Consider the following 24715-nt stretch of genomic DNA (forward strand, 5'->3'; position numbering starts at 1 on the left):
AGGAACAAAACACCCATGCAACCCAGACAAACTCAGAAATCATCCCCAAACCTGATACCTCGTTGGCAGCACAAGAACAGAATCAAGGGTGGTGTCAGGGCGATCGTCCATACTGTAACGGTTTTCATCTAGGAGCGGCTGGAGCGGCAGTGGCGGCTGAGAAGGGCACGAGGCGATGCCAACTGACACTGGCGGTAGGGGGGTTGCAGAGGCAGCAGAGCAGCAAGTTGGACTCGTGGACATGCACTGCTGCAGTACCACTATGGTGACTGAGGAGAGAGGGGTCTCAGCGCTCCAGCCTCCTTCGACCTTCAATGCTCAGTCCCCAGCTCGCCAGCGTTTTTTGTTGGAATATACTTTGCAAATTCATGGTAATTCTGAGTGTGAGGGCAGACTTCTGCCGGGCTCAGCACAGCATTTTCGCTGACAAGTGAGCTCGGCACATATATGTGTCATAGCTATCATTTCCTTGAAGACTCTGGACTCTGAGAATGGCCTCAGAAGTGGTAGGCGGGTTTTTTTCCTTACAAGCAAATTTCTTTTAATGACTCCAGTAAAATTAAGCATCATGTAAACAAAAGTTTTACCCTTTTAACTTGTCTCACTAGGGCCTAAATGTAGTTTAAAGGCTGCTTAAATTTTGTATATTGTTGGATTTTTTTTTTTGAGGCTGAAAGTATCCATCTGCAGACATTGAGACCCTGGTTGGATTTGGATTGAAGTGGATTCTGAATACTTCTGCCTGTGTTGAAAAGACAAGCTTTGTAAGGAGTAAACAAGTTGAATAGAGAAAACAGTGACCAATAGTAGGCATTTTATGGTCTTTTTAATGTTTTCTGCTGAGAAACATTTCAAGATTTATTGAAGCCCCCCACCCCATTTTCCCTACTTACGCTCACACACGCACGCTCACACTTTTTACTTGCCATAATGAACGTCCAGCCTCTGTGGAGATCTCTTATGAGAACATGCACTTTCTGATAACTCACAACCTCACCAAGGCTATTCTCAACAAATTCACAGAACTTCAGAAGCATGGAGTGATCACTTTGGTTCGAGTTTGGGGTGCTACCCATGATAAAGCTGCAGGTGAAAAGAAAGAATCCATGTTCTAGATTGGCCATTTGGTGATGGTGCTCAATCAAACAGTAAATTTTGGGCTAAACCTGATAAAGCCAAGTGTGGTGAAGAGTCAGGTTGCTGTGCTGCAGTGCTTTGGGTGGCAGGGTTGGGAGGGGCCCCTGTACTAGTGAGTGGCACTTGCATTGATATGGGATGCAGTGTGATAATTGTCTTTCTGGATCTGGAATACCTCAATCAAAATGATGTTTTCTAGCTCCATCCATTTGCCTGCAAAATTCAAAATATCGTTATTTTTTTCTGATGTGTAGTACTCCATTTTGAGGTTTCATCTTATACCTGTAAGAATGGCCAAGATCAAAACAACTGATGACAACTCATGCTGAAGAGGTTGTGGGGGTAAAGGGAACACTCCTCCATTGCTGGTGGGAGTGCAAACTCGTTCAGTCCCTTTGGATGTCAGTGTAGCGATTTCTCAGAAAATCAGGAAACAACCTTCCTTAATACCTAGTAATACCACTTTGGGGTATATATCTAAAGAATTATCAATTGTGCCATAAAGACATGTGCTCAACTATGTTCATAGAAGCTTTGATTGTCATAGCCAGAACCTGGAAACAACTTAAATGTCCCTCAACTGAAAAATGCATAAGGAAAATGTGATATATTTACACAACGGTGTCATTCCACTTTCTATTCCTCTTTAGAGCTGGGACTAAGGGCGTACACCACCACCACCAAGCCCCTATGATTAACTACTTTGGTTCCTGGGATTAAAGGTGTGTGCCACCACTGCCTGGCCTGTATGGCTGACTAGTGTGGCTGTTTTGCATTGTGAGCTTCAGGCAAGCTTTATTTATTAAAATAGAAGTGAAAGTCACTATATCTCCCTCTATCCCTCTCTCTCCCCCATCTCTCCTCCTGTACTCAGTCTATGGAAACACCCATCACTATAGATCTTTCGGGTCTGCCATTGCAAAGTGGTCCAGGACTGGAGACAGGAGGTATGAGAAGTCAGCAGAGAAGAAGAAATGTTGGTTGTCACTAACCTCTAACTTGAGTTCATCACTTCCATCAGGAGAACAGACATCAAAGCACATCAGCAGTAGTATGTGTCTCTTATCCCCAGGGAGCACAGACAGTCCCATTACAGACACTTTAGAACACACTCGTATGTATGTGTACACTGCTCAGATGTTATGTATAACCCAGACCTTTAATCCTTCAGGATATTCATAAACTGCGCTTCCTTTGGAATCTTATATATTTTACCTTGTGCATTCTCCAGAATACAAAAGATGCTGAGTCTGCAATAGACTGTTTGTGTCTATTGACGTGGATCGTGATTACACAGTCTTACAAATCTGGTAACGGTATAAGGTTTTGCCAGACCCTCATCCTGGGCTCCACCCTGACCACTGACTGGAGTAAGTGGCAGGTGATGGCTTGGGCCTAGATGAGAAGTTCCCTCGGCCTAGAACAATCCTATCCACATACTTGACAGCATGCAATCCCAATGGCATACAGAGCGATGTTCTTTGAGGTTGATTTACAATAACTGAAGAGGAGTCTGTGGAGGCTGCTACCGTCTCCTGATACTTTAGTAACAGAAACTTCAGAGCATCTAGTCTGAGCCATTGAGCCCTGCTGCTGGGGGTCATGGTGTAGCCAGGGGGAGGAGTGTTTAAGTGGTGGAGTGCAAGTCAGAGGTTGTGCTCCAATTCAACAATAAATGCCATTTTTTTTAAAGACCAAACTCTTCAAATATAATGTGTGAACAAAGAAACAATTATTTACCCAAATCATGTCACGGACATAATAAAGCTCTCTATCAAGTCCTCATTTTGTTTTGAGTAAGGAAAGGGTTCTGTGGAACAAGAAGGCTGGGGTGAGGGTGGACACAGCAGGGTGGGAAGGAGTTCCCAGAGAACTCAGAGGCAAGCAGCAGGATGCTACTGCCTTCACATCCCAGTGACTTGCTGCCCTAGGCCCAGTTGTCAAAATCCAGTCATATTATTTCCCCTAAATTCTCTCACCGTGGAAGGAATAGGTTCAGCAAACTAATGCATAAGGTTTAATGTTTATGTTAGGTTCGTTTGTGCATTCTGGGGCCTTCTGTTATTCCTAACACCACAGAATCCTGGAGTCCCCCCCTCAGTACCCGACTGCTGCTGTAGAATAGAGAGCAGAGGGTTGGCCTAGTTACCATTTTCAGCCTAGAGAGCAAAAGCGGAGTAGCATGAGAATTTACCAAGAGGGACGGTTTCCCGTCAACTTAAGACTCTTTTCTGGGACTGGTTCCTCTGAACTCAAAGACTCAAAATATTTTCCAGCTCTGGCGTTGTGTACCATTCTTCCCGGACATCTAAGGCTGGCAGCCCTGGTCTCACAGCCCAGGATCTTGATGTCACGCCCACATCTGTCAGATCCTAGATGGATCTCGGATCCCTAGAGGGAACTCAGGCTTCAACCCAGACCAACTTGAATTCTTTGGACATCCTACTTCACATTTTGGAACGTCAGCTCCTCTACTGAAAACAGAAACAATTTATAAACAGTACATTCCCTGGCTTCCAAAAAAAACAAAAAAAAAACAAAAAACAAAACCCTCTTAGTTCATCTGGGGATCCCAGTCAAACCCAGGAGTCGGCCCGGCCGGGAGAGGGCAGCAGACTCCAGCCCTGAGCTCTGGGTCCCAGGAATCCCAGGTGACAAGCAAGTTCCCAGGGTCTCGGTTCCCGCAGCCCTACAGCAGCTCTCTCCGCTTCTGGGCATCGGAAAGCAGGAGGGTGTGGGATCAGGGACGACGGGTTGCAGCAGCTCCTGGGAGGACGCCTCTTTGCCCACTAAGGTAGTAATCGGTGAAGGAATGCGCAGGCTCGGAAACTGCTTCCGGGATGAAGTACCGCGCTTGCGCATCCCCGCCTTTTTCCTTCTCCAGCTGCAGCAGCGGCTCAGGGCTGCAGGTGAGCCATGCATCCATCTCATAAATGGAAGTTTCCTTGCAACTGGGGGAATAGACAGGTCTTTGGGGAGCATGCGCCCTCTCCTTCAATCTCTCAATCTCCGCACTAAGAAAAACTTCAGAGGGCCTGTGGACGGAGAGATGGAGGCTGCCCTTCCAGAGATCTCTCCTGTCCTCATGCTGTCAATTTCCTGAATTCTGCCTTCCTGGGGCCCTAAGTATAGCACTTATTTTACCTTCTGCCTCCCCAGGGGTGGGCTATGGTGGTCGGTATGGTTCAGCCAAACTTCTTTCAAAAATGACTTTCATGCCTACATAGCTCAAGTTAGGCAGTGGTTTTGTTTTTATGGGAAAACGCTTTGTGTGTATTTATGTACAGATCTCATAGTGGCCAGACCTTGGAGAACTTGATACTGGGCAAGGCAGGGATTTGTCCTTTGGCTTTGTTTGCCGAGCAGTAAACCATTTAGGTGCATTGCGTCCAGGATGCTCTTTGGCCTCCTCTCTGTTTCAGGAACATGCAGTGAACGTGCCTCTGTCTTCCAGCCACACCCCATTCCTTTCCTGTTCCTACAGCCTCTGCCTTAATGCTTGGTTGTGGTGGGGACAAGTGGCCTCTGCCATGGGGAAGAAGCAAGAAATATGATTGACGTGTGCATTTTCTCAGTGTGCATAGGTTGGGAATGAATTTCCTTTAGCCTTCGTTAGGGCAATGATGAGTTCTGTGTGGAGATGAAGGAACTGTTGGATTCCCGACAGTGGGGGGGGGGGGGGGGGCACTGCATGTGATAATTTCAGCTCATTGTGTGTTCGAGCCATCAAGTCATTCATTTATTCATGGCAGTGAGCTTGGTGCTGTCTGTGTGCAAGTCAGCAATGGATGCAAGTGTGGCTTTGCCCTCAGAGAACTTGACTGACCTAGAAAAGAGAATTTTGGACAAGCACCACACCATTGGCGGTTTTATACCAAATTAAAGGATTTATGTCTAAGAGAGGATCACAGGAGCAGATTTGGGGTGCTCAGGAAGAAGATGAATCTACTTTTCACACCTGAAGAAAAACCAAGTCCGTAATATTATCCAATGATAAAGGAGCTGTCTTTTCAGCTCCAGATATCTAAATCAGAGTGTCTTCCTGGCTGTTGGACACCTCAGCCTATATTCCAAATGCCCGCGCCTCACACACATTTGCTACTGCCCCAGGGCTCTGACTCAGGGACAAGCATCAAGGCTTCCCACCCCCACATCTCCGAGAGGTCCAGGCCAGTGATCTGTAGGAGCCAACCTTGCAGCTTCCCTGCCTTTCTGGCCCCACCTCCGGTTCGCCAGTTCTAACTGCTGGATCTCTCAAGTTCATCCACGTTTCTCCACCGCCCTTGTCGTTTCTGCAGGGTGGATCACTCTCATCGACTGATTAGTTTACTGCATCAGCTCCTAACGTATGCCCCTGCCTTTCTTAGGTTCCACTACCACAGCTAGGAAACACTGGATAGGCTTTCAGTCAGATTGCAAGGCTTTGCTCATTTAACCCTTCGCCGGCCTTAGGTCAGGAGCCACAGACGCCCTTTGCAGGGCTGCTGAGTGCAGGGTGAGATTTCTGAACAGGTGCACTTCTCACAGTCCATTTGTTTCCATTTTTAAGATTTGCTTTATTACTTATGTGAGTCTCTGGATGAGTTTGTGCGCATGAGTGTACTTGCCCTCGGAGTTCAAAGGAGGTCATTAGATCCCCTGGACCTAGGGTTACAGGCAGTTGTGAGCTGCCCACCCGTGGGTGCTGGAAGCAGAGCTCAGATTCTTTGCCAAGCGATCCCCAACCTTCCTCCACCCTCTGAATTTCATCTTATTTGCAAGCAAGCCTTCGGTCCCCACTCCCGGAAGCCTTTGCACGCGTTCATTCATCCGCCTGGAACACTTGCTCGCTGTGCTTATTCCTGCTTTCCCGCAAGATCTCAGCTGGGACCTTGCCTCTCCTGGACATCCTTCCTTGGGCTCCAGTGCCCACCAGAAGCCTGACATCTCGGGCTCCTCACCATCGGCTTTTCGCTGCTCTGTTGTACTGTCCACAAGCTTGTGTCCCCAACCTTTCCGAAACTGCTTCCTACTTCCTACAGAGATAATAAATACTTGTTGAAAGGGAAGGAGTTTAAATATGCTTTATTGAATGTCCACATGACAGTTGGTCTCTTGTGTGCTGAAACAATAATGACCCTTAAAAATAGGAGTAAAAATGAAAGACTACTATTACTGCAAGCTAATATTTGTTTCAAAATATACTTTTATTTTTAATTGGCACATAATAGTTGTACACATTTATGGGATAGACTATGGCATTTCAATATCATATATTTAATGTTTTATCAACAGTTTAGAGCAATTGGCATAGCTATTACCTCAGATATTTATTATTTTATGCTGGGACCATCCAGGATAGTCCTGTATACTAGCTATTGAGGAATCTGTGGCCAACCACAGCTATTTCACTGTGCTGAAGGATATCCCAAGCTGTTTCTCCTTGACAGCTACACTCTGTACTGCTAACCTCTCCCTCCCGACTCCATTCCCAAGCTCTGGTAACTTCTTAGCTTCCACGTGTAAGTGAGAACACACGGATTTGTCTTTTTGTGCTTAGAACAGCTAATATGCATTGAATGCTCAGTGTGTGCCAGGGACTATTCAGGAGGTTGAATTCATTTTTTAAGTAGCCATGGGAGCTAGACATTTCTAGTTTCCTTCTGTGCAAATGAAGAAATGGGATTACAGAGCAGTTGAGGATGCACCTGACTTTACACAGCCTGTAAGTCTTGGGATCAGCTTGATGCCCAGGTGTGTGGTCCAGTGTGGCTCATCCCTACATAGTGCTAGGGAGGACTCACTGTGCGCTGTGCACGGGGCAGAAAGGCGTGAGTCACCAGGTGGATGATGCGCTGTGCTCACAGGTGTGGGGCCATTCAGGATCAGAATCTATGGGGGAGAACTCTGAAGCACATCCCTTCCTCTGCCTCCACCTTGTTCAGCCCAGTGACTCAGTTCTTAGGGATGCTATGGCATTGTTTCCAACACCAAGACATCCGTGGGCCCCAAATCTTGGCTCTGTGTGGTTTGGACATTGCTTGCCTTCCCTGTGCCTGTTTCCTCACTTGGGAAAGACATGGTAGCACTTCCCTCCTAAATCCGCACAGTGATTGACTGGGATGCTGTGGAATCAAATACTAGTCACTCAGAATTGTATTTCCCATGGCCCCTCTAACTGTTTCTTTTTAAGTTTTCCATTTGTTTATTTGTTTAGTTTTTAAAAGTTTAATTAGTTATGTATTCCCCACTCCCACATGGCAGTTCATGCAGCACTGGATGGCCTAGAACACATGGTGTAGTTCAGGCTCGCTTCAAACTCACATTGATCCTGCCCGGGATTTAAGGCATATGCCACTACACCCCAGCCAGTACCTTCCACACACAGTGTGTGTGTGTGTACTTCAGCACTGTGCTTATACATTCCTTGTTTTTATTTTTTTTCCACATCACAATTCTTCTCTAGTTTTCTGGGTTCTTTTTCTTTTTTTCTTTTCTTTTTTTAATGTTTTTGGGTATTTTGCCTGTATGCATGTCTGGAGTCCGAGGAAATTCCTGGTGCCCATGGAGGCTAGAGGAGTGTTCCTGAGCCCCTATAACTAGAGTTACAGGTAGTTATGAGATGCCCTGTAGGTGCTGGGAATTGAACCCCAGCATTATGGAAGAGTAGGCTGTGCTCTTAATCACCGAGCTGTTTCCTGCCCCTCCTATTATATCTTATCTCTTTTTCAGGTATCAAATGTTTTTTTAATGCAGGTCCTTCCTGTAAGTTTTGCATCTTGATGCCACTTCTTGGGTACAGATGACATCTACTGTATTAGTTCTTCATGTCAGTGTGGGAGTTCTTCCCGTGCTGCCTCCTTTACTGTGACTCTGTATGTGTGTGTGTCCATGTGTGCATGGTTGTGTGTGTGTGTGTGCGTGCGTGTGTGTGTGTGTGTTTGTGTGTGTGTGTGTGTGTATTTGGTTTTTTGAGGCAAAAATCTCATGCTATAGCCTGACTGGCCAGGAACCCACTGTAGTGAGGTTGGTCTTGAACTCTTGGAAATCCTCCTGAACCAGCCTCCTGGACTCTGAGATTACAGGTGTGAGCTACTACATTTGGTTTACAGGACACTAAGTGACTCTGAGAGGAATTTCACACCTATCCTATTCTGAGTTAGTCTCATAGAACTGGTTCATCTGAAGGAACACACAGGTGAGCCAGGGATACAGCTGCGTAGTAAAGCAGTATGTGAAGACCTGGATTAGCTCCCCCATTAGAATACACATGTTCTTACATATGTACACACAGACAAATGCACAGGAAACCTCAAACACCATTACCACATTCATATTTACTAACATCAGTATTTTTCCTATGGACAAATAGAAATAAAAATTTTAAAAATATAAAAATGTAAAGATCCCGTGGCTAGATAAGTCCTAGGTCCTAGGAAGAGCCTACTGCTATTACTCTGCTGAATGGGAACTGTGTGACAATGACTCCTCATATCTTATTGCTGTGCCCGTAGATTAGTGCAGGTTTCAGTCCTCATCAGAGAAACTCCCTGCAGTAGTCAGGGATTAACACAAAGACTCCCAGTTGGTCACCATCCCGAGGATATGTGACCTGTGCTAAGCACTGAATGGGCTGCCTGTCCTACCGCTCCCTGCAGGTTCAGGCATTCAGGAAGAAGGGGTGGAGAGACTGTGGGAGCAAGAGGTTGTAGATGCTGACAGTGTTCTCTAGACACAGCAGGACGCTTGTGAACTCACATCGATTCTCACAGCGTGCACAAGGCCACAGCAGGGCGCGTGTGAACTCACATCGATTCTCACAGCGTGCACAAGGCCACAGCGCGTGTGAACTCACATCGATTCTCACAGTGTGCACAAGGCCACAGCAGGGCGCTTGTGAACCCACATCGATTCTCACAGCGTGCACAAGGCCACAGCAGGGTGCGTGTGAACTCACATCGATTCTCACAGCGTGCACAAGGCCACAGCAGGGCGCGTGTGAACTCACATCGATTCTCACAGTGTGCACAAGGCCACAGCAGGGCGCGTGTGAACTCACATCGATTCTCACAGCGTGCACAAGGCCACAGCAGGGCGCGTGTGAACTCACATCGATTCTCACAGTGTGCACAAGGCCCGTGCAAGCTCCAGCCCGACAAATGCCAGCACGGAGATGGGGAGAGGGACACAAGTCCAGTGTCACCTGAGGAGCTCTTAGCATTTGGTTGTTGTGTTGGAGGGAGGGTCAGTTTCCTAAGTGGATGACCCCCTGGCAGGTCTGACACTGTCTAGGCTTCACACCCAAGAGCATTTTAGAAACACCAATTGGACTTTGTGGGAAAGAAAGAGAAAGCACAAAGTGTGGTGGATCTGGGAAGACTTGGGGGAGGTAAGAGAAGGTTAAAAATACATTATATGGAATTCTCAAAGAAATAATAAAAATATTATTTAAAAAGTCAATAGTCAATGTAGACTTTAAGCAGCTGAAGAACTACATCTCATCTACATCCCTCACTTTGGGGACATGGGGAATTGAAGGGGCCTGACCTATGGATCCACAGCCACTTAGAGCAGTGGATCTCGACCTTCCTAATGCTGAGACCTTTAGTACAGTTCCTTATCTTGTGGGGACCCCAACCTCCTATTATATTCATTGCTGTTCTGTAACTGTAATTTTCTGCTGTTGTGAATCGTAATGTAAATATCTGATATGGAGATGATCTTAGGTGACCATGTCAAAGGGTCACCCGACCCCCAAAAGCATTACAGCCCACAGGTTGGGAACCTCTGCACTAGAGGCTGATTCCTTATCCCCTGGGGCCATCTCTCTTCTGTTGCATCTTGGGAGATTGAGGGCAGGGTTTCACTGGAACTTCTCCCCATCACTGAGGGTGCGGTACTGGTCCCAGGATTCACAGGACAATGAATTTTGGGGGAGGGCATTAGAATGCACAGTGATTTACTATTGGCTACAAGTGGATGATTTGGCCGCTGGGATGTTGGTAACAAAGTACATGGTCAGACTAAACCCTCATTTAGAGGAGGCAGAAGCCAGCACTGCAGAGCTCTGTATAGACAAAGTCCCAAGATTCGGTGAAGAAGTAATTGAGAGTAGAGGCCGGGGAGAAGGTGCGGAGGACGATGGGCACAGGTGTTGGCTGTGTCTCATGTTGCAAGGGGAAAAGGCCTTGCAGGCCTGGAGTCGAGGAGGAGTGGTGATGTCTAGACTTCTGACCAGAGCAGAAGTCTCATTTAGAAATGAAACAGCTGAGGGTATAGCTGGTCTTGAAGAGGGCAACACAGATGAGCCAGCGTGTCCCCACTGCAGATGCGTGTTTGGAGTGATGAGATGAGGGAGAGTAGCTGGGTGGTACAAGAGAGAAGATAGAACTTCCTTTCTGTGGTGGGCCAGAGAAATCCCATTTGAGGGATACCTATCATGGGTATATACATTTCTTCTCCAGAACGCTATATAATATGCCCCTCACCCTTTCTTTAGACTTGAATCCTCACCAATGGACCTGATTGGTTTTGGTTATGCAGCCCTTGTGACAATTGGAAGTATTTTGGGATATAAGCGAAGAGGTAAGCCAAAACTTTCCTTTTGTCCTTCCCTCCGTGTCTTCCTCTCTTCCTCCCTCTCTGCCTCACTTTGGATACAGTGTCCCGTGTAGCACAGGCTGGCTTCACACTTACTACTGATCTGCCAAGTGCTGCACCAATATGTCCTGCCCAAATTCAACAAAGGAGTCGGTGGCTGTAGTGGGGAGTTGATGACTTAAGTACAGCATTGATGGCTGTAATGGGGAGCAGGTAACTCTAGTGGGGTGTCAGTGGCTATAGTGGGGAGTTATGTCTGTAGTGGGGAGCAGTGGCAGAAGTGGTTAGTCGGTGGCTGTAGTCGGGAATTGGTGGCTGTTGTGAGGAGATGGTTGCTGTACAAGGATCTCATGAATATGTGTGAGTAGCACAAGGAGCTGTAGATGTTTTTACGGTGACTGAGATTTCAGCAGTTATTTTTCCGTGGGTCCTGTCTGTCCAGTTCATAAAGCATAACATTAAGGAATCCAGGGAAGAACAATTTCTGGCCCAAATGGCTAGAAAACTCCATGAGGAGCCTCTTCAATGCCCATTATCCTCTTGAAATAATTGATGTTGCCAGGAGCAGATGTGTCTCATGTCATGAAAACTCCTAAGTTCTTTTTTTTTTAACTGAAAAAAAAATTTCCGCCTCCTCCCAGCCTCCCATTTCCCTTCCCCTCCCCCCACTCCTCTCCCCATTTCCCCACTCCTCTCCCCCTTCCCCTACTCCTCTCCCCCTCCCTCTCCAGTCTGAAGAGCAGTCAGGGTTCCCTACCCTGTGGAAAGTCCAAAGTCCTCCCCCCTCCATCCTGGTCTAGGAAGGTGAACATCCAAACTGGCTAGGCTTCCACAAAGCCAGAACATGAAGTAGGATCGAAACCCAGTGCCATTGTCCTTGGCTTCTCAGCAGCCCTCATTGTCCGCCATATTCAGAGAGTCCGGTTTTATCCCATGCTTTTTCAGTCACAGTCCAGCTGGCCTTGGTGAGCTCCCAATAGATCAGCCCCACTGTCTCCATGGGTGGATGCACCCCTTGTGGTCCTGACTTCTTTGCTCATGTTCTCCCTCCTTCTGCTCCTCATTAGGACATTGGGAGCTCAGTCCAGTGCTCCATAGTGGGTCTCTGTCTCTATCTCCATCCATCGCCAGATGAAGGTTCTATGGTGATATGCAAGATATTCATCAGTATGGCTGTAGGATAGGGTCATTTCAGGTTCCCTATCCTCAGCTGCCCCAGGAACTAACTGGGGACATCACCCTGGGCACCTGGGAGACCCTCTAGGTCCAAGTCTCTTGCCAACCCTAAGATAGCTCCCTTAATTAAGATATGTGCTTCCCTGCTCCCCTATCCAACCTTCCTTTATCCCAATCATCCCGTTCCCCTAAGTTCCCCCCATCCTCCCCTTCTCACTTTTCTCTCCCCATCTCCCCTTACCCTCCTCCCACCCAACCCCCAAGATCCCAATTTTTTGCCCAGCAATCTTGTCTACTTCCCATAACCAGGAGGATAGCTATATGAATTTCTTTGGGTTCACCTTCTTATTTAGCTTCTTTAGGATATCAAATTATAGACTCAATGACCTTTATTTATGGCTAGAAACCAATTATGAGTGAGTACATCCCATGTTCATCTTTTTGGGTCTGGGTAACCTCACTCAGGATAGTGTTGTATATTTCCATCCATTTGCATGCAAAATTTGAGAAGTCATTGTTTTTTACCGCAGCGTAGTACTCTAATGTGTATATATTCCACACTTTCTTCATCCATTCTTCCACTGAAGGACATCTAGGTTGTTTCCAGGTTCTGGCTATTACAAATAATGCTGCTATGAACATAGTTGAACAAATGCCTTTGTCATAGGATCGGGCATCTCTTGGGTATATTCCCAAGAGTGGTGTTGCTGGGTCCAGTGGTAGGTTGATCCCAAATTTCCTGAGAAACCACCACACTGCTTTCCAAACTGGTTGCACAAGGTTGTGCTCCCACCAGCAATGGATGAGGGTACCCCTTTCTCCAAAGCCTCTCCAGCAAAGGCTATCATTGGTGTTTTTGATTTTAGCCATTCTGACAGGTGTAAGATGATATCTCAAAGCTGTTTTGATTTGCATTTCCCTGATCGCTAAGGAGGTTGAGCATGACCTTAAGTGTCTTTTGGCCATTTGAACTTCTTCTGTTGAGAATTCTCTGTTCAGATCAGTGCCCCATTTTTTAATTGGGTTAATTAGCATTTTAAAGTCTAGTTTCTTGAGTTCTTTATATATTTTGGAGATCAGACCTTTGTCTGTTGCGGGGTTGGTGAAGATCTTCTCCCAATCAGTGGGTTGCCTTTTTGTCTTAGTGACAGTGTCCTTTGCTTTACAGAAGCTTCTCAGTTTCAGTAGGTCCCATTTATTCAATGTTGCCCTTAATGTCTGTGCTGCTGGGGTTATACCTAGGAAGCGATCGCCTGTGCCCATATGTTTTAGGGTACTTCCCAGTTTCTCTTCTATCAGGTTCAGTGTGTTCGAACTGATAGTGAGGTCTTTAATCCATTTGGACTTGAGTTTTGTGCATGGTGATAGATATTGATCTATTTTCATTCTTCTACAGATTGACATCTAGTTTTGCCAGCACCATTTGTTGAAGATGCTCTCTTTTTTCCATTGTATACTTTTAGCTCCTTTATCGAAAATCAGGTGTTCATATGTATGTGGGTTAATGTCAGCGTCTTCTATTCGATTCCATTGGTCGACTTCTCTGTTTTTATGCCAATACCAAACTGTTTTCATTACTGTAGCTCTGTAATAGAGTTTGAAGTCAGGGATGGTAATGCCTCCAGAAGTTCCTTTATTGTATAAGATTGTTTTGGCTATCCTGGGTTTTTTGTTTTTCCATATAAAGTTGATTATTGTCCTCTCAAGATCTGTGAAGAATTTTGATGGGACCTTGATGGGGATTGCATTGAGTCTATAAATTGCCTTTGGTAGAATTGCCATTTTTACTACGTTGATCCTCCCAATGCAAGAGCAAGCTTGGGAGATCCTTCCATTTTCTGGTATCCTCTTCAATTTCTTTCTTCAATGCCTTAAAGTTCTTGTCAAATAGATCTTTCACTTCCTTGGTCAGAGTTACCCCAAGGTATTTTATGCTATTTGTGACTATCGTGAAAGGTGATGCTTCTCTGATTTCCCTCTCTGCTTCCTTATCCATAGTGTATAGGAAGGCAACGGATTTTTTGGAGTTGATCTTGTATCCGGCCACATTACTAAAGGTGTTTATCAGCTGTAGGAGTTCTTTGGTGGAGTTTTTGTGGTCGCTTATGTACACTATCATATCATCTGCAAATAACGAAAGTTTAACTTCTTCCTTTCCAATTCGAATCCCCTTGATCCCCTTATGTTGTCTTATTGCTATTGCTAAAACTTCAAGCACTATATTGAAGAGGTATGGAGAGAGTGGACAGCCTTGTCGTGTTCCTGATTTTAGTGGGATGGCTTTGAGTTTTTCTCCATTTAGTTTGATGTTAGCTGTTGGTTTGCTGTAAATAGCTTTTATTATATTTAGGTATGACCTTTGTATCCCTAATCTCTCCAAGGCTTTTATTATAAAGGGATGTTGAATTTTGTCAAAAGCTTTTTCAGCATCTAATGAAATGATCATATGGTTTTTTTCTTTCAGTTTATTTATACGATGGATTACATTGATAGATTTTCGTATATTGAACCAGCCCTGCATCTCTGGGATGAAGCCTACATGATCATAATGGATAATTTTTCTAATGTGTTCTTGGATACAGTTTGCCAGTATTTTGTTGAGGATTTTTGTGCCGATGTTCATCAGTGAGATTGGCCTGTAATTCTCTTTCTTGGTTGAGTCTTTGTGTGGCTTTGGTATCAAAGTGACTGTAGCTTCATAAAAGGAATTTGGCAATGACTCTTCTGTTTCTATATTGTGAAATACATTAAGGAGTATAGGTATTAGCTCTTCTTGGAAGTTCTGGTAGAATTCTGTATTGAAACCATCTGGTCCTGGGCTTTTTTTCGAAGGGAGATTTTTGATAACAGCTTCTAATTCTTCGCTACTAACAGGTCTATTTAGATCGTTCACCTGGTCCTGGTTTAACTTTGGTATATGGTATTTATCTAAAAAAGTGTCCATTTCTTTTACATTTTCCAGTTTTGTGGCATACAGGTAGTAAGATCTAATGATTCTCTGAATTTCCTCTGTGTCTGTGGTTATGTCCCAATTTTCATTTCTGATCTTATTAATTTGCATATTCTCTCTGCTGTTTGATTAGTTCGGATAGGGGTTTATCAATCTTGTTGATTTTCTCCAAGAATCAGCATTTTGTTTCATTGATTCTTTGGATTGTTTTCTGTGTTTCTATTTTGTTGATTTCCGCCCTCAGTTTGATTATTTCCAGTCTTCTACTCCTCCTAGGTGAGTCTGCTTCTTTTTTTCTAGAGCTTTCAGATGGGCTGTTAAGTCTCCAATGTGTGCTTTCTCCGTTTTCTTTAAGTGGGCACTTAGTACTATGAACTTTCCTCTTAGGACGGATTTCATAGTGTCCCATAAGTTTGAGTAGGTTATTTCTTTATTTTCATTGAATTCCAGGAAGACTTTAATTTCTTTCTTAATTTCTTCCTTGATCCAGGTGTGGTTCAGTAGTTGACTGTTCAGTTTCCATGAGTTTGTAGGCTTTCTGGGGGTAGCATTGTTGTTGAATTCTAACTTTAATCCATGGTGATCTGATAAGACACAGGAGGTTATGAATATTTTTTTGTAACTCTGGAAGTTTGCTTTGTTACCGAGTATGTGGTCAATTTTCGAGAAGGTTCCATGAGCTGCAGAGAAGAAGGTATATTCTTTCCTATTTGGGTGGAATGTTCTATAGATGTCTGTTAAGTCCATTTGATTCATTACCTCCATTAATTCTCTTATTTCTCTGTTAGGTTTCTGTCTGATTGACCTGTCCATTGGTGAGAGAGGAGTGTTGACGTCTCCTACTATTAGTGTGTGCAGTTTGATGGCAGCCTTGAGTTTTAGGAATGTTTCTTTTACGTACATGGGTGCTTTTATATTAGGGGAATAGATATTCAGGATTGAGACTTCATCCTGATGAATTGTTCCTGTTATGAGTATAAAATGTCCCTCTCCATCTCTTCTGATTGATTTAAGTTTGAAGTCAACTTTGTTAGTATGGCCACACCTGCTTGTTTCTTAGGTCCATTTGCTTGATAAACCTTTTCCCATCCCTTTACTCTGAGTAGTTGCTTGTCTTTGTGGTTGAGGTGTGTTTCTTGTAAACAGCAGAATGTTGGATCCCGTTTTCGTATCCAATCTCTTAGCCTGTGCCTTTTTATAGGTGAGTTGAGTCCATTGACATTAAGTGATATTAATGACCAGTGGTTGTTAACTCCGGTCACATTTTTAGTAGTAGAGTTTGTGTGTTTCCCTTCTTTGAGTTGTGCTTGTGAAGGGTCTCTAGATGTTTGAGTTATTGTGGTCATTGTTGGACTCCTTGGTTTGTGATTTTCCTTCTATTACTTTCTGTAAGGCTGGATTTGTGGCTACATATTGTTTAAATTTGTTTTTATCCTGGAAAATTTTGTTTTCTCCATTGATAGTGAACAAAAGCTTGGCTGGGTATAGTAGTCTGGGCTTGCATCTATGTTCTCTTAGTTTCTTAAGTACATCTATCCAGGACCTTCTGGCTTTCATAGTTTCCATAGAGAAGTCAGGTGTAAGTCTGATAGGTTTACCTATATAAGTAACTTGACCTTTTTCCTTTGCAGCTCTTAATATTCTTTCTTTATTCTGTATGTTTTGTGTTTTGATTATTATATGGCGAGGAGATTTTTTTTTTGGTCCAGTCTTTTCGGTGTTCTGTATGCTTCTTGAACCTTCAAAGGAATATCTTTCTTTAGGTTGGGAAAGTTTTCTTCTATAATTTTATTAAATATATTTTCTGGACCATTGAGCTGTACTTCTTCTCCTTCTTCTATCCCAATTATTTGTAGGTTTGGTCTTTTTATTGTGTCCCAGAATGTTTTGTGATGAGAATTTGTTGGTTTTGCTGTTTATTTTGATCAGTGTGTTTATTTTCTCTATGGTATCTTCAGTGTCTGACATTCTTTCTTCTATCTCTTGTAATCTGTTGGTAGTGCTTGTCTCTGTAGTTCCTGTTCATTTACCCAGATTTTCCATCTCCATTCTTCCCTCTGTTTGTGTTTTCTTCATTACTTCCATTTTATTCTTCAAGTCTTGAACCGCTTCCCTTACCTGTTTGATTGCTTTTTCTTGTTTCTCTTGGTTTTCTTGGGTATCTTTGAGCGATTTATTCATTTCCTCTACCTTTTTGTTTGTAATCTCTAATTGTTTATGGCAGTTTTTCACCTCCTGTTTAAGGTCTTCTATTATTTTCATATAATTAACTTTTGAGTCGATTTCTTCTAATTCTTCTGGAGTAGGGTGTACAATTCTTCTTATTTCGGGATCCCTGGATTCTGGTCATGTCATGTTGCCTTTCAGGTTGTTGGAGGAATTCTTGCATTGGCGCCTTCCCATCTCTTCCTTCAAATGGAGCCAGGAGAGGCCTGGTGTCTTGGTCCAGTCTTTGCTGTGACTGATTCTCTGGGTGTATCTCTTCAGTGTAGAAGCAGGAACTGTCCCATTCAGATGGAACTCCTCAGCACCAAAACATGGACGCCTGGTAGTCCAATGACCCGCAGACAAAAAGGGGAATTGGGGGGCAGGGCGGGGATGAGTAGAACACAGGAGACCCTGCCGCACAAGCTGAAGGTGCGCATGCTCCCTTTAGGGCGTCCTTGAGGCCTGCCCGGTAGGCAGGCACTCATCGCTCTGGGTGAGTAGCCTTAGTGTAGGAGCAGAAAACTGTTCCTGAGCAAAGGACCTTGCAGAAAACGTAGGCTGGGGGGGGGGGGGGCTCGTGTGTAAGAAAGACAGCCCTGCAGAAGGAGCTGGGGGAGGGGGTTTGTGCTCTCTTCCGGGACAATCCGCCCCTGGATAGCACACACTCACCTGTCCAGATGGAACTCCTCAGCACCTAAACAGGGCCGCCTGGTAGCCCAATGATCCGGGGACAAAAGGAAGAACATGGCAGGCAGGGCGGGGTCCAGGAGAGCACAGGAGGCCCTGGAGCACAAGCTGAAGGTGCCTGGGCTCCCTTACAGGGGACCTTGAGCCCTGCCGGTAGGCAGGCACTCACCGCTCTGGGTGGGTAGCCTTAGTGTAGGAACTTAAAACTGTTCTTGAGCACTGGTCCTAGCATACAGCAGGGTAGGGTTGGGGGGGGGGGCTGGGGGGGGGGCTGGGTCATGCATAAGAAAGACAGCCCTGCAGAAGGAGCTGGGGGAGGGGGGTTTGTGCTCTCTTCCGGGACAATTCGCCCCTGGATAGCACACACTCACCCATCCAGATGGAACTCCTCAGCATCTAAACAGGGCCACCTGGTAGCCCAATGATCTGGGGACCAACTCCTAAGTTCTTAAACACCATATTCTGAAGATCTTTGAAAGAATTGCTATCCATCTGAAATATATCTCTGTACATCTAGAAAACCTAACTAACATGACAGTATTTCAGTTTCTCGGAGAATTGGGAATCAACCTATCTCAGGACCCAGCAATTCCACTGTTGGGCATATACTCAAAATATGCTCAACCATACTACAAAAGCATTTGTTGAACTATGTTCATAGCAGCATTATTTGTAATTCCCACTCAACTGAAGAATGGATAAAGAAGATGTGGTATATTTACACATTAGAGTAATACTCAGTTGTAAAAAAAAAAACAATGACATCTTGAATTTTGCATGCAAATAAATGGAATTAGAAAACACTATTCTGAGTGAGGTAACCCATACTCAGCAAGATGAATGTGGTATGTACTCATTCATAAATGGATACTAGCTATAAACAAAGGACATTGAACCTGTAGTTCATAATCCTAGAGAAGCAAAGTAATAAGGTGAACCCAAAGAAAAACATATATAGACTCACCTGGAAATTGGAAACAGACAAGATTGCCTGACAAAATTGGGAGCATGGGGGTAAAGGGGAGAAGGGATGGTGGAAGGGGAAGAGAAGGGGAAAAGGGCAGGGGTGAGAAGAATTTGAGGGAGTGGGATAGTCAAGATGGAGGAAGGACAGAGATGAGAGCAAGGAAAGAGATATTTTGATTGAAGGAGCTATTATAGGATAGCAGAAATCTGACTCTAGAGAAATTCCCAGGAATCCACAAGGCTGACTCCAGCTAAGACCCTAAGCTATGGAGGAGAGGGGGCCCAATCTTGACTTGCCCTACAGTCAGACTGATTAATATCTTAAATTTCATCATGGAGCCTTCATCCAGAAACTGATGGAGGCAGAGGCAGAGACCCACGTGAATTCCTTTCATTTTTCAGGTTCTCTCTCTCTCTCTTTAGTATTTGCCTCTTTTTTCTTTTCTTTCCCTTTTGCTCTCTTTTTAGGCCAGATCTCTGTATCTAGTCCTGGCCATCCTGAAACTCTGTATAGACCTCAAAATCATAGAGTTAAAAGGCGTGTGCCACAACACCTGGCTGTATTTAAAAAGACATATTTTCGGGGCTGGAGAGATGGCTCAGAGGTTAAGAGCATTGCCTACTCTACCAAAGGTCCTGAGTTCAATTCCCAGCAACCACATGGTGGCTCACAACCATCTGTAATGGGGTCTGGTGCCCTCTTCTGGCCAGCAGGCATACACACAGACAGAATATTGTATACATAGTAAATAAATAAATATTTAAAAAAAAAAAAAAAAGACATATTTTCATTATTTTTAACTGTGTGTATGTGTGGCTATGTATGCATGAAAGCAAGAGCCCTAGGAGGCCATGCAAGAGCAGTGCTTCCTACTAACTGCTGAGTTGTGTATCCAGCTCATGTATCCTCCTCTCTGTCTCTCTCCTCCCACAGGTGGCGTTCCATCTTTGATTGCTGGTCTTTCTGTTGGAGTTTTGGCTGGGTATGGAGCCTACCGTGTCTCAAATGACAAACGGGATGTCAAAGTGTCATTGTGTAAGTGATATGTTTTCTGCAGTTACAGAGATTCAACCTGGAAGATGTTACCTTCACACTTTGTACCAGGCGTACTAGCAAATGAACTGTCAAAGTTAAGTGTCCATGAGTCTGTGTCAAGACTGAACATAATTCTTGTTGCATTCTAGACAGAAACTGTTCAAACTGATAGTACTGATGGCCTAACCTTCCACTTCATTTCTTTGCTCTCCCCCGACAGAGATTCTCTGTGTGATATTCCTAGCTGTCCTGTAACTAGCTCTTGTAGACCAGGCTGGCCTTGAACTCACAGAGTTCTGCTTGCCTCTGCCTCCCTAGTCCTGGGATTAAAAGCATACACCACCACTGCCCGACTTCACCTCATTCTATATAACATGTGTCGCAAGAAATTAAATCAGAATTGTTTAGTGCACCGATAGCTTGTATGCACAGCTATGTCTTAAGATTATCTAAAGAACAGTACTTTTACTTGCTGACATAGGGTATTTCTTCCCCTGGGCACAGCAGGAGAATGCCTGTTGTTTAATCCTCGGGGTACCTGGTTTTAGTTTTTTCACTAGCAAACATTGATAATGTTTAAAATTCTAATTCACGGTATTTGGGTTTCAGTTACAGCTTTCTTCCTGGCCACCATAATGGGTGTGAGATTCAAGAGATCCAAGAAAATAATGCCTGCTGGGCTAGTTGCAGGCGTAAGGTGAGAACCTTTCTTCTGATCTGTGCTTTCCTCTACAGTGTTTCAGAGTGATGACAGGCTACAGCAATACCTCCTAAATGTGCCCAGTCTTGCTAAAGTGTGGTGAATTTTGTGAAGAATTCATTTTCAATGGGGGTGGAGAGATAGCTGTTCATCATGTTAGCATGTTCCACAGGACGCTGTTCATCATGTTAGCGTGTTCCACAGGACGCTGTTCATCATGTTAGCATGTTCCACAGGACGCTGTTCATCATGTTAGCGTGTTCCACAGGGGACGCTGTTCATCATGTTAGCGTGTTCCACAGGAGACGCTGTTCATCATGTTAGCATGTTCCACAGGACGCTGTTCATCATGTTAGCGTGTTCCACAGGACGCTGTTCATCATGTTAGCGTGTTCCACAGGGGACGCTGTTCATCATGTTAGCGTGTTCCACAGGACGCTGTTCATCATGTTAGCGTGTTCCACAGGAGACGCTGTTCATCATGTTAGCGTGTTCCACAGGACGCTGTTCATCATGTTAGCGTGTTCCACAGGACGCTGTTCATCGTGTTAGCGTGTTCCACAGGGGTCTCGGAATTTGGAAGTGACGTGACCATATTCTGTGTACACAGAGAGAAAAGGAAGAGGGCCAGGCTAAAAAATCTCAAAGCCCACACCTTGGTAACATACTGCCTTCAACCAGCTTTCTCTTCCTAGAGGTGCCATTGCCTTCGCAAACAGCGCCTCCAGCTGGAGACCAAGTGTTCTGCATGCTCCTGTGGGGAAGACTTCTCACCCACCACTAGCTGTTAGTTAGGGACGGCAGCTCTTTCAATGCTGAGGACCGAACCCAGGGCCTGGCACATGCCAGGCACGCGCTCTGCCACTGAGCTGCATCCCAGCCCTGATCCTGTGGTTCCGTCCATGAACTTAAGCAGATTATCAATTAAAATATAGGGAAAATGTGTCTAATTCCGCCTGGAAGCTGTCCTTGAGTGTTGAAAACCATAAACATGGCCTTCCTTTGGAACACATTTTCATTTCTCAGAAATTATTTCAAAGGAGCATGGAAAGCCTAATGTTTACTCGGACTGTATTTCTAATAGAAAATAGTCGAGCCGAAAATTCACCAGAAAATAAATGTAAATATTTTTATCTATTTAAGGACTATTAAGCAGGCATTTGCATATCATGATTGAAAACTATTTGCCGTCACTGGGAATTAATAATGTCATAATAAGATATACAAACAGGATGAAAACACAGCAAATACAGTTTGACCCAGTGTTTAAAGATGTCTATGGCAAAAAGCAAGACAAGAAGGAAGTACTTCAAAGGATCAGTAGTATTTAGCCCTGGGTTAAAGCCTCCTGAGTAGCTTCCTGCACTTGTGTTGCTGTTGAATTTTCTAGAGTGGCTCTGTAATTCTCTAGTGTGGTGGTTTTTATTTGGGGGGGGGGGGGGAGTGCCAAAGGCATCTTTCTAACTGTGTCCCTGACATGAAGATGGTGTTTGATGCTGGAAAGGATCAAAAGTGGGAGTTAGTGATGAAGAAAGGATTATGGGCGATTGAATGTACCTGATATTCTTTAAAAAAAAAAAAAAAACATACTCCCACTGAATTAATTACTCCTTGTTCCATTTTCTTTTTGTGAATAGATTTGTCTTTTTCTCTTTGTCTGGATGTGTATACATGTGCACACACATGAGTGTGTATGTCATGTGTGTGCAGGTGATCACAGAGGTCGGAAAAGGTCATCAGACCCCTTGGGGCTAGAGTTTCATGTCATTTATTATTAGGATCACCTGCCATGGATGCAGACTGAGCTCTGGTCCTCTGGAAGAGCAGCCAATGCTCTTAACTGCTGAACCGTCTCTCCAGCACCCTTGACTTTCTTTTCCAGTCACTTTCTTGGGTAGCTTTTGGAAGTTTTCATTTCTCCTGACTTTTTTCTCTTAATCCCCCATCCAAGGTTTTCAGAACAGTGGGTTTGATTTCACTCATCTGTTCAGGGAATGTTTTTAAGTTAGAAAATAGGAAAAATAAACTCCCCCTCTGCTCTAAGGAAGGCTGTGGAGCTCCCAAAGGCCACAGCATAGGAACAGAATGATAGGGAGTACATGATTGTCCTGTCCATCAGAGTGGCCTTCATCTTTCTTCCTTTTGTATTTATGCAGCCTCGTGATGATCCTGAGACTGGTCCTGCTGTTGCTTTAGCACCCAGAGAAGCAAAGAGCCCACCTCATTCTACTGTACCCGGCAGAGCAGCTTCTTGCATTCAAAAGATCAGTTTAAATAGGTGGTAAATTTCTTACCCTGAAATGAAAATATGGTGTCACCCGAAATTTAAAAACTAATTGGCAATATTTGCTTGCCCTCCCCTTTTTCATTTAAAGCACAAGTTTCAGCTGTTTCTTTTTGTTAACCCTGGTCTTTAATGGGTTGTTATGTGGTCATTTGCTTTGTCTCATCTTGTGGGTGGAATTTGGGCGCCCGCTGTTTTCTGCTCTTGAGAGTTCCAAGCTCTTATGGCTCAAATAAGATGAACGGCAACTTGTCATGTATGTCATGGGGTCCCTGGAGTGAACCACAGAATGTTGATGATTTGTATGTCACTTGATGCATTAGCGATTTTATTTGTATTGTTGTGAGGGCTTTTTGCCTCGAAGGAATTCCGTTCTCAACTCATCAGTGTCGTAACAGAATGCATTCAGTATTCAAATAAAATACATTTTATCTTAAGCCTTTTTATTCATTTTTATGTCCTTTACTAGAAACTCAGTCATCATTGACATTTATATGTTTTATTACTAGTGAAAAGGATGTCAAGGGAAGATTTGCACCAGCTCTCTGTACTTTGCAGGAGCATCTCCCTCACTTCCACATCCATGTCTTATCACCAGTCCATTTGTTTGTTTTTTTGTTTTTTTTTTTTTTTTTTTTTTTGGAGACAGGGTTTCTCTGTAGCTTTGGGAGCCTGTCCTGGAACTACCTCTTGTAGAGATCCACCTGCCTCTGTCTCCCTAGTGCTGGGATTAAAGGTGTTCACAACTCCTGCCAGGCCTCACCAGGCCATTTTAAGAACAGGTCTTACTACAAAAGCCTGTACTCCACAAAATTGGAAAATATAAAAGAAATGGACTATTTTTTAGATAAATATCATATACCAAAATTAAATCAAAACCAGGTGAACAATTTAAATAGAGCTCTAAATCACAAGGAAATAGAAGCTGTCACCAAAAACCTCCCAACCAAAAAAAGCCCTTGGCCAGATGGTTTTAGTGCAGAATTCTACCAGAACTTCCAAGAAGAGCTAATACATGTACTCCTTAATGTGTTTTACATAATAGAAACAGAAGAGTCATTGCCACACTCTTTTTATTGAAGCTACAGTTACCCTGACACCAAAACCACACAAAGACTCAACTAAGAAAGACAAGGCCGGGCGGTGGTGGCACACGCCTTTAATCCCAGCACTCGGGAGGCAGAGGCAGGCGGATCTCTGTGAGTTCGAGACCAGCCTGGTCTACAAGAGCTAGTACCAGGACAGGCACCAAAGCTACAAAGAAACCCTGTCTCGAAAAACCAAAAGAGAGAGAGAGAGAGAGAGAGAGAGAGAGAGAGAATTACAGACCAATCTCACTCATGAACATCAACGCAAAAATTCTCAATAAAATATTGGCAAACCGAATCCACGAACACATTAGAAAAATTATCCATTATGATCAAGTAGGCTTCATCCCAGAGATTCAGGGCTGTTTCAACATATGAAAATCTATCAATGTAATCCATCATATAAATAAACTAAAAGAAAAAACTTATGATCATTTCATTAGAGGCCAAAAAAGCATTTGACAAAATTCAACACACCTTTATGATAAAGGTCTTGGAGAGATTAGGGATATATGGATCATATCTAAACATAATAAAAGCAATATACAGCAAGTTGACAGCTAACATCAAATTAAATGGAGAGAAACTCAAAGAGATTCCACTAAAATCAGGAACAAGACAGGCTGTCCACTCTTTCCATATCTCTTTAACATAGTGCTTGAAGTTCTAGCAATAGCAATAAGACAACATATAGAGATCAAGAGGATTCTAATTAGAAAGGAAGAAGTCAAACTTTCGTTATTTGCAGATGATGTGATAGTGTACACAAGTGACCCCAAAAACTCTACCAGAGAACTCCTACAGCTGATAAATAACTTCAGTGATGTGGCAGGATAGAAGATCAACTCAAAAAAATCAGTAGCCCTTTTATACACAAAGGATAATGAAGCTGAGAGGAAAATCA

At 44.0% G+C, this 24715-nt stretch overlaps 1 protein-coding gene across 1 annotated transcript; it reads left to right on the top strand.

Annotated features, from left to right (window-relative positions):
• Positions 1 to 3924: 3924 nt before the first annotated feature.
• Tmem14a (transmembrane protein 14A) lies at positions 3925 to 23160 on the top strand. The gene is made up of 5 exons (XM_075980641.1): positions 3925 to 4046; positions 10616 to 10701; positions 19638 to 19739; positions 20349 to 20436; positions 22596 to 23160. The coding sequence occupies exons 2-5, from the start codon at positions 10632 to 10634 to the stop codon at positions 22633 to 22635; spliced, it is 300 nt and encodes a 99-aa protein (XP_075836756.1). The 5' UTR covers positions 3925 to 4046; positions 10616 to 10631; the 3' UTR covers positions 22636 to 23160.
• The last annotated feature ends 1555 nt before the right edge of the window (positions 23161 to 24715 follow it).

This window comes from Microtus pennsylvanicus, chromosome 7 (genome assembly GCF_037038515.1).
Source record: "Microtus pennsylvanicus isolate mMicPen1 chromosome 7, mMicPen1.hap1, whole genome shotgun sequence".
Taxonomy (NCBI): Eukaryota; Metazoa; Chordata; class Mammalia; order Rodentia; family Cricetidae; genus Microtus; species Microtus pennsylvanicus.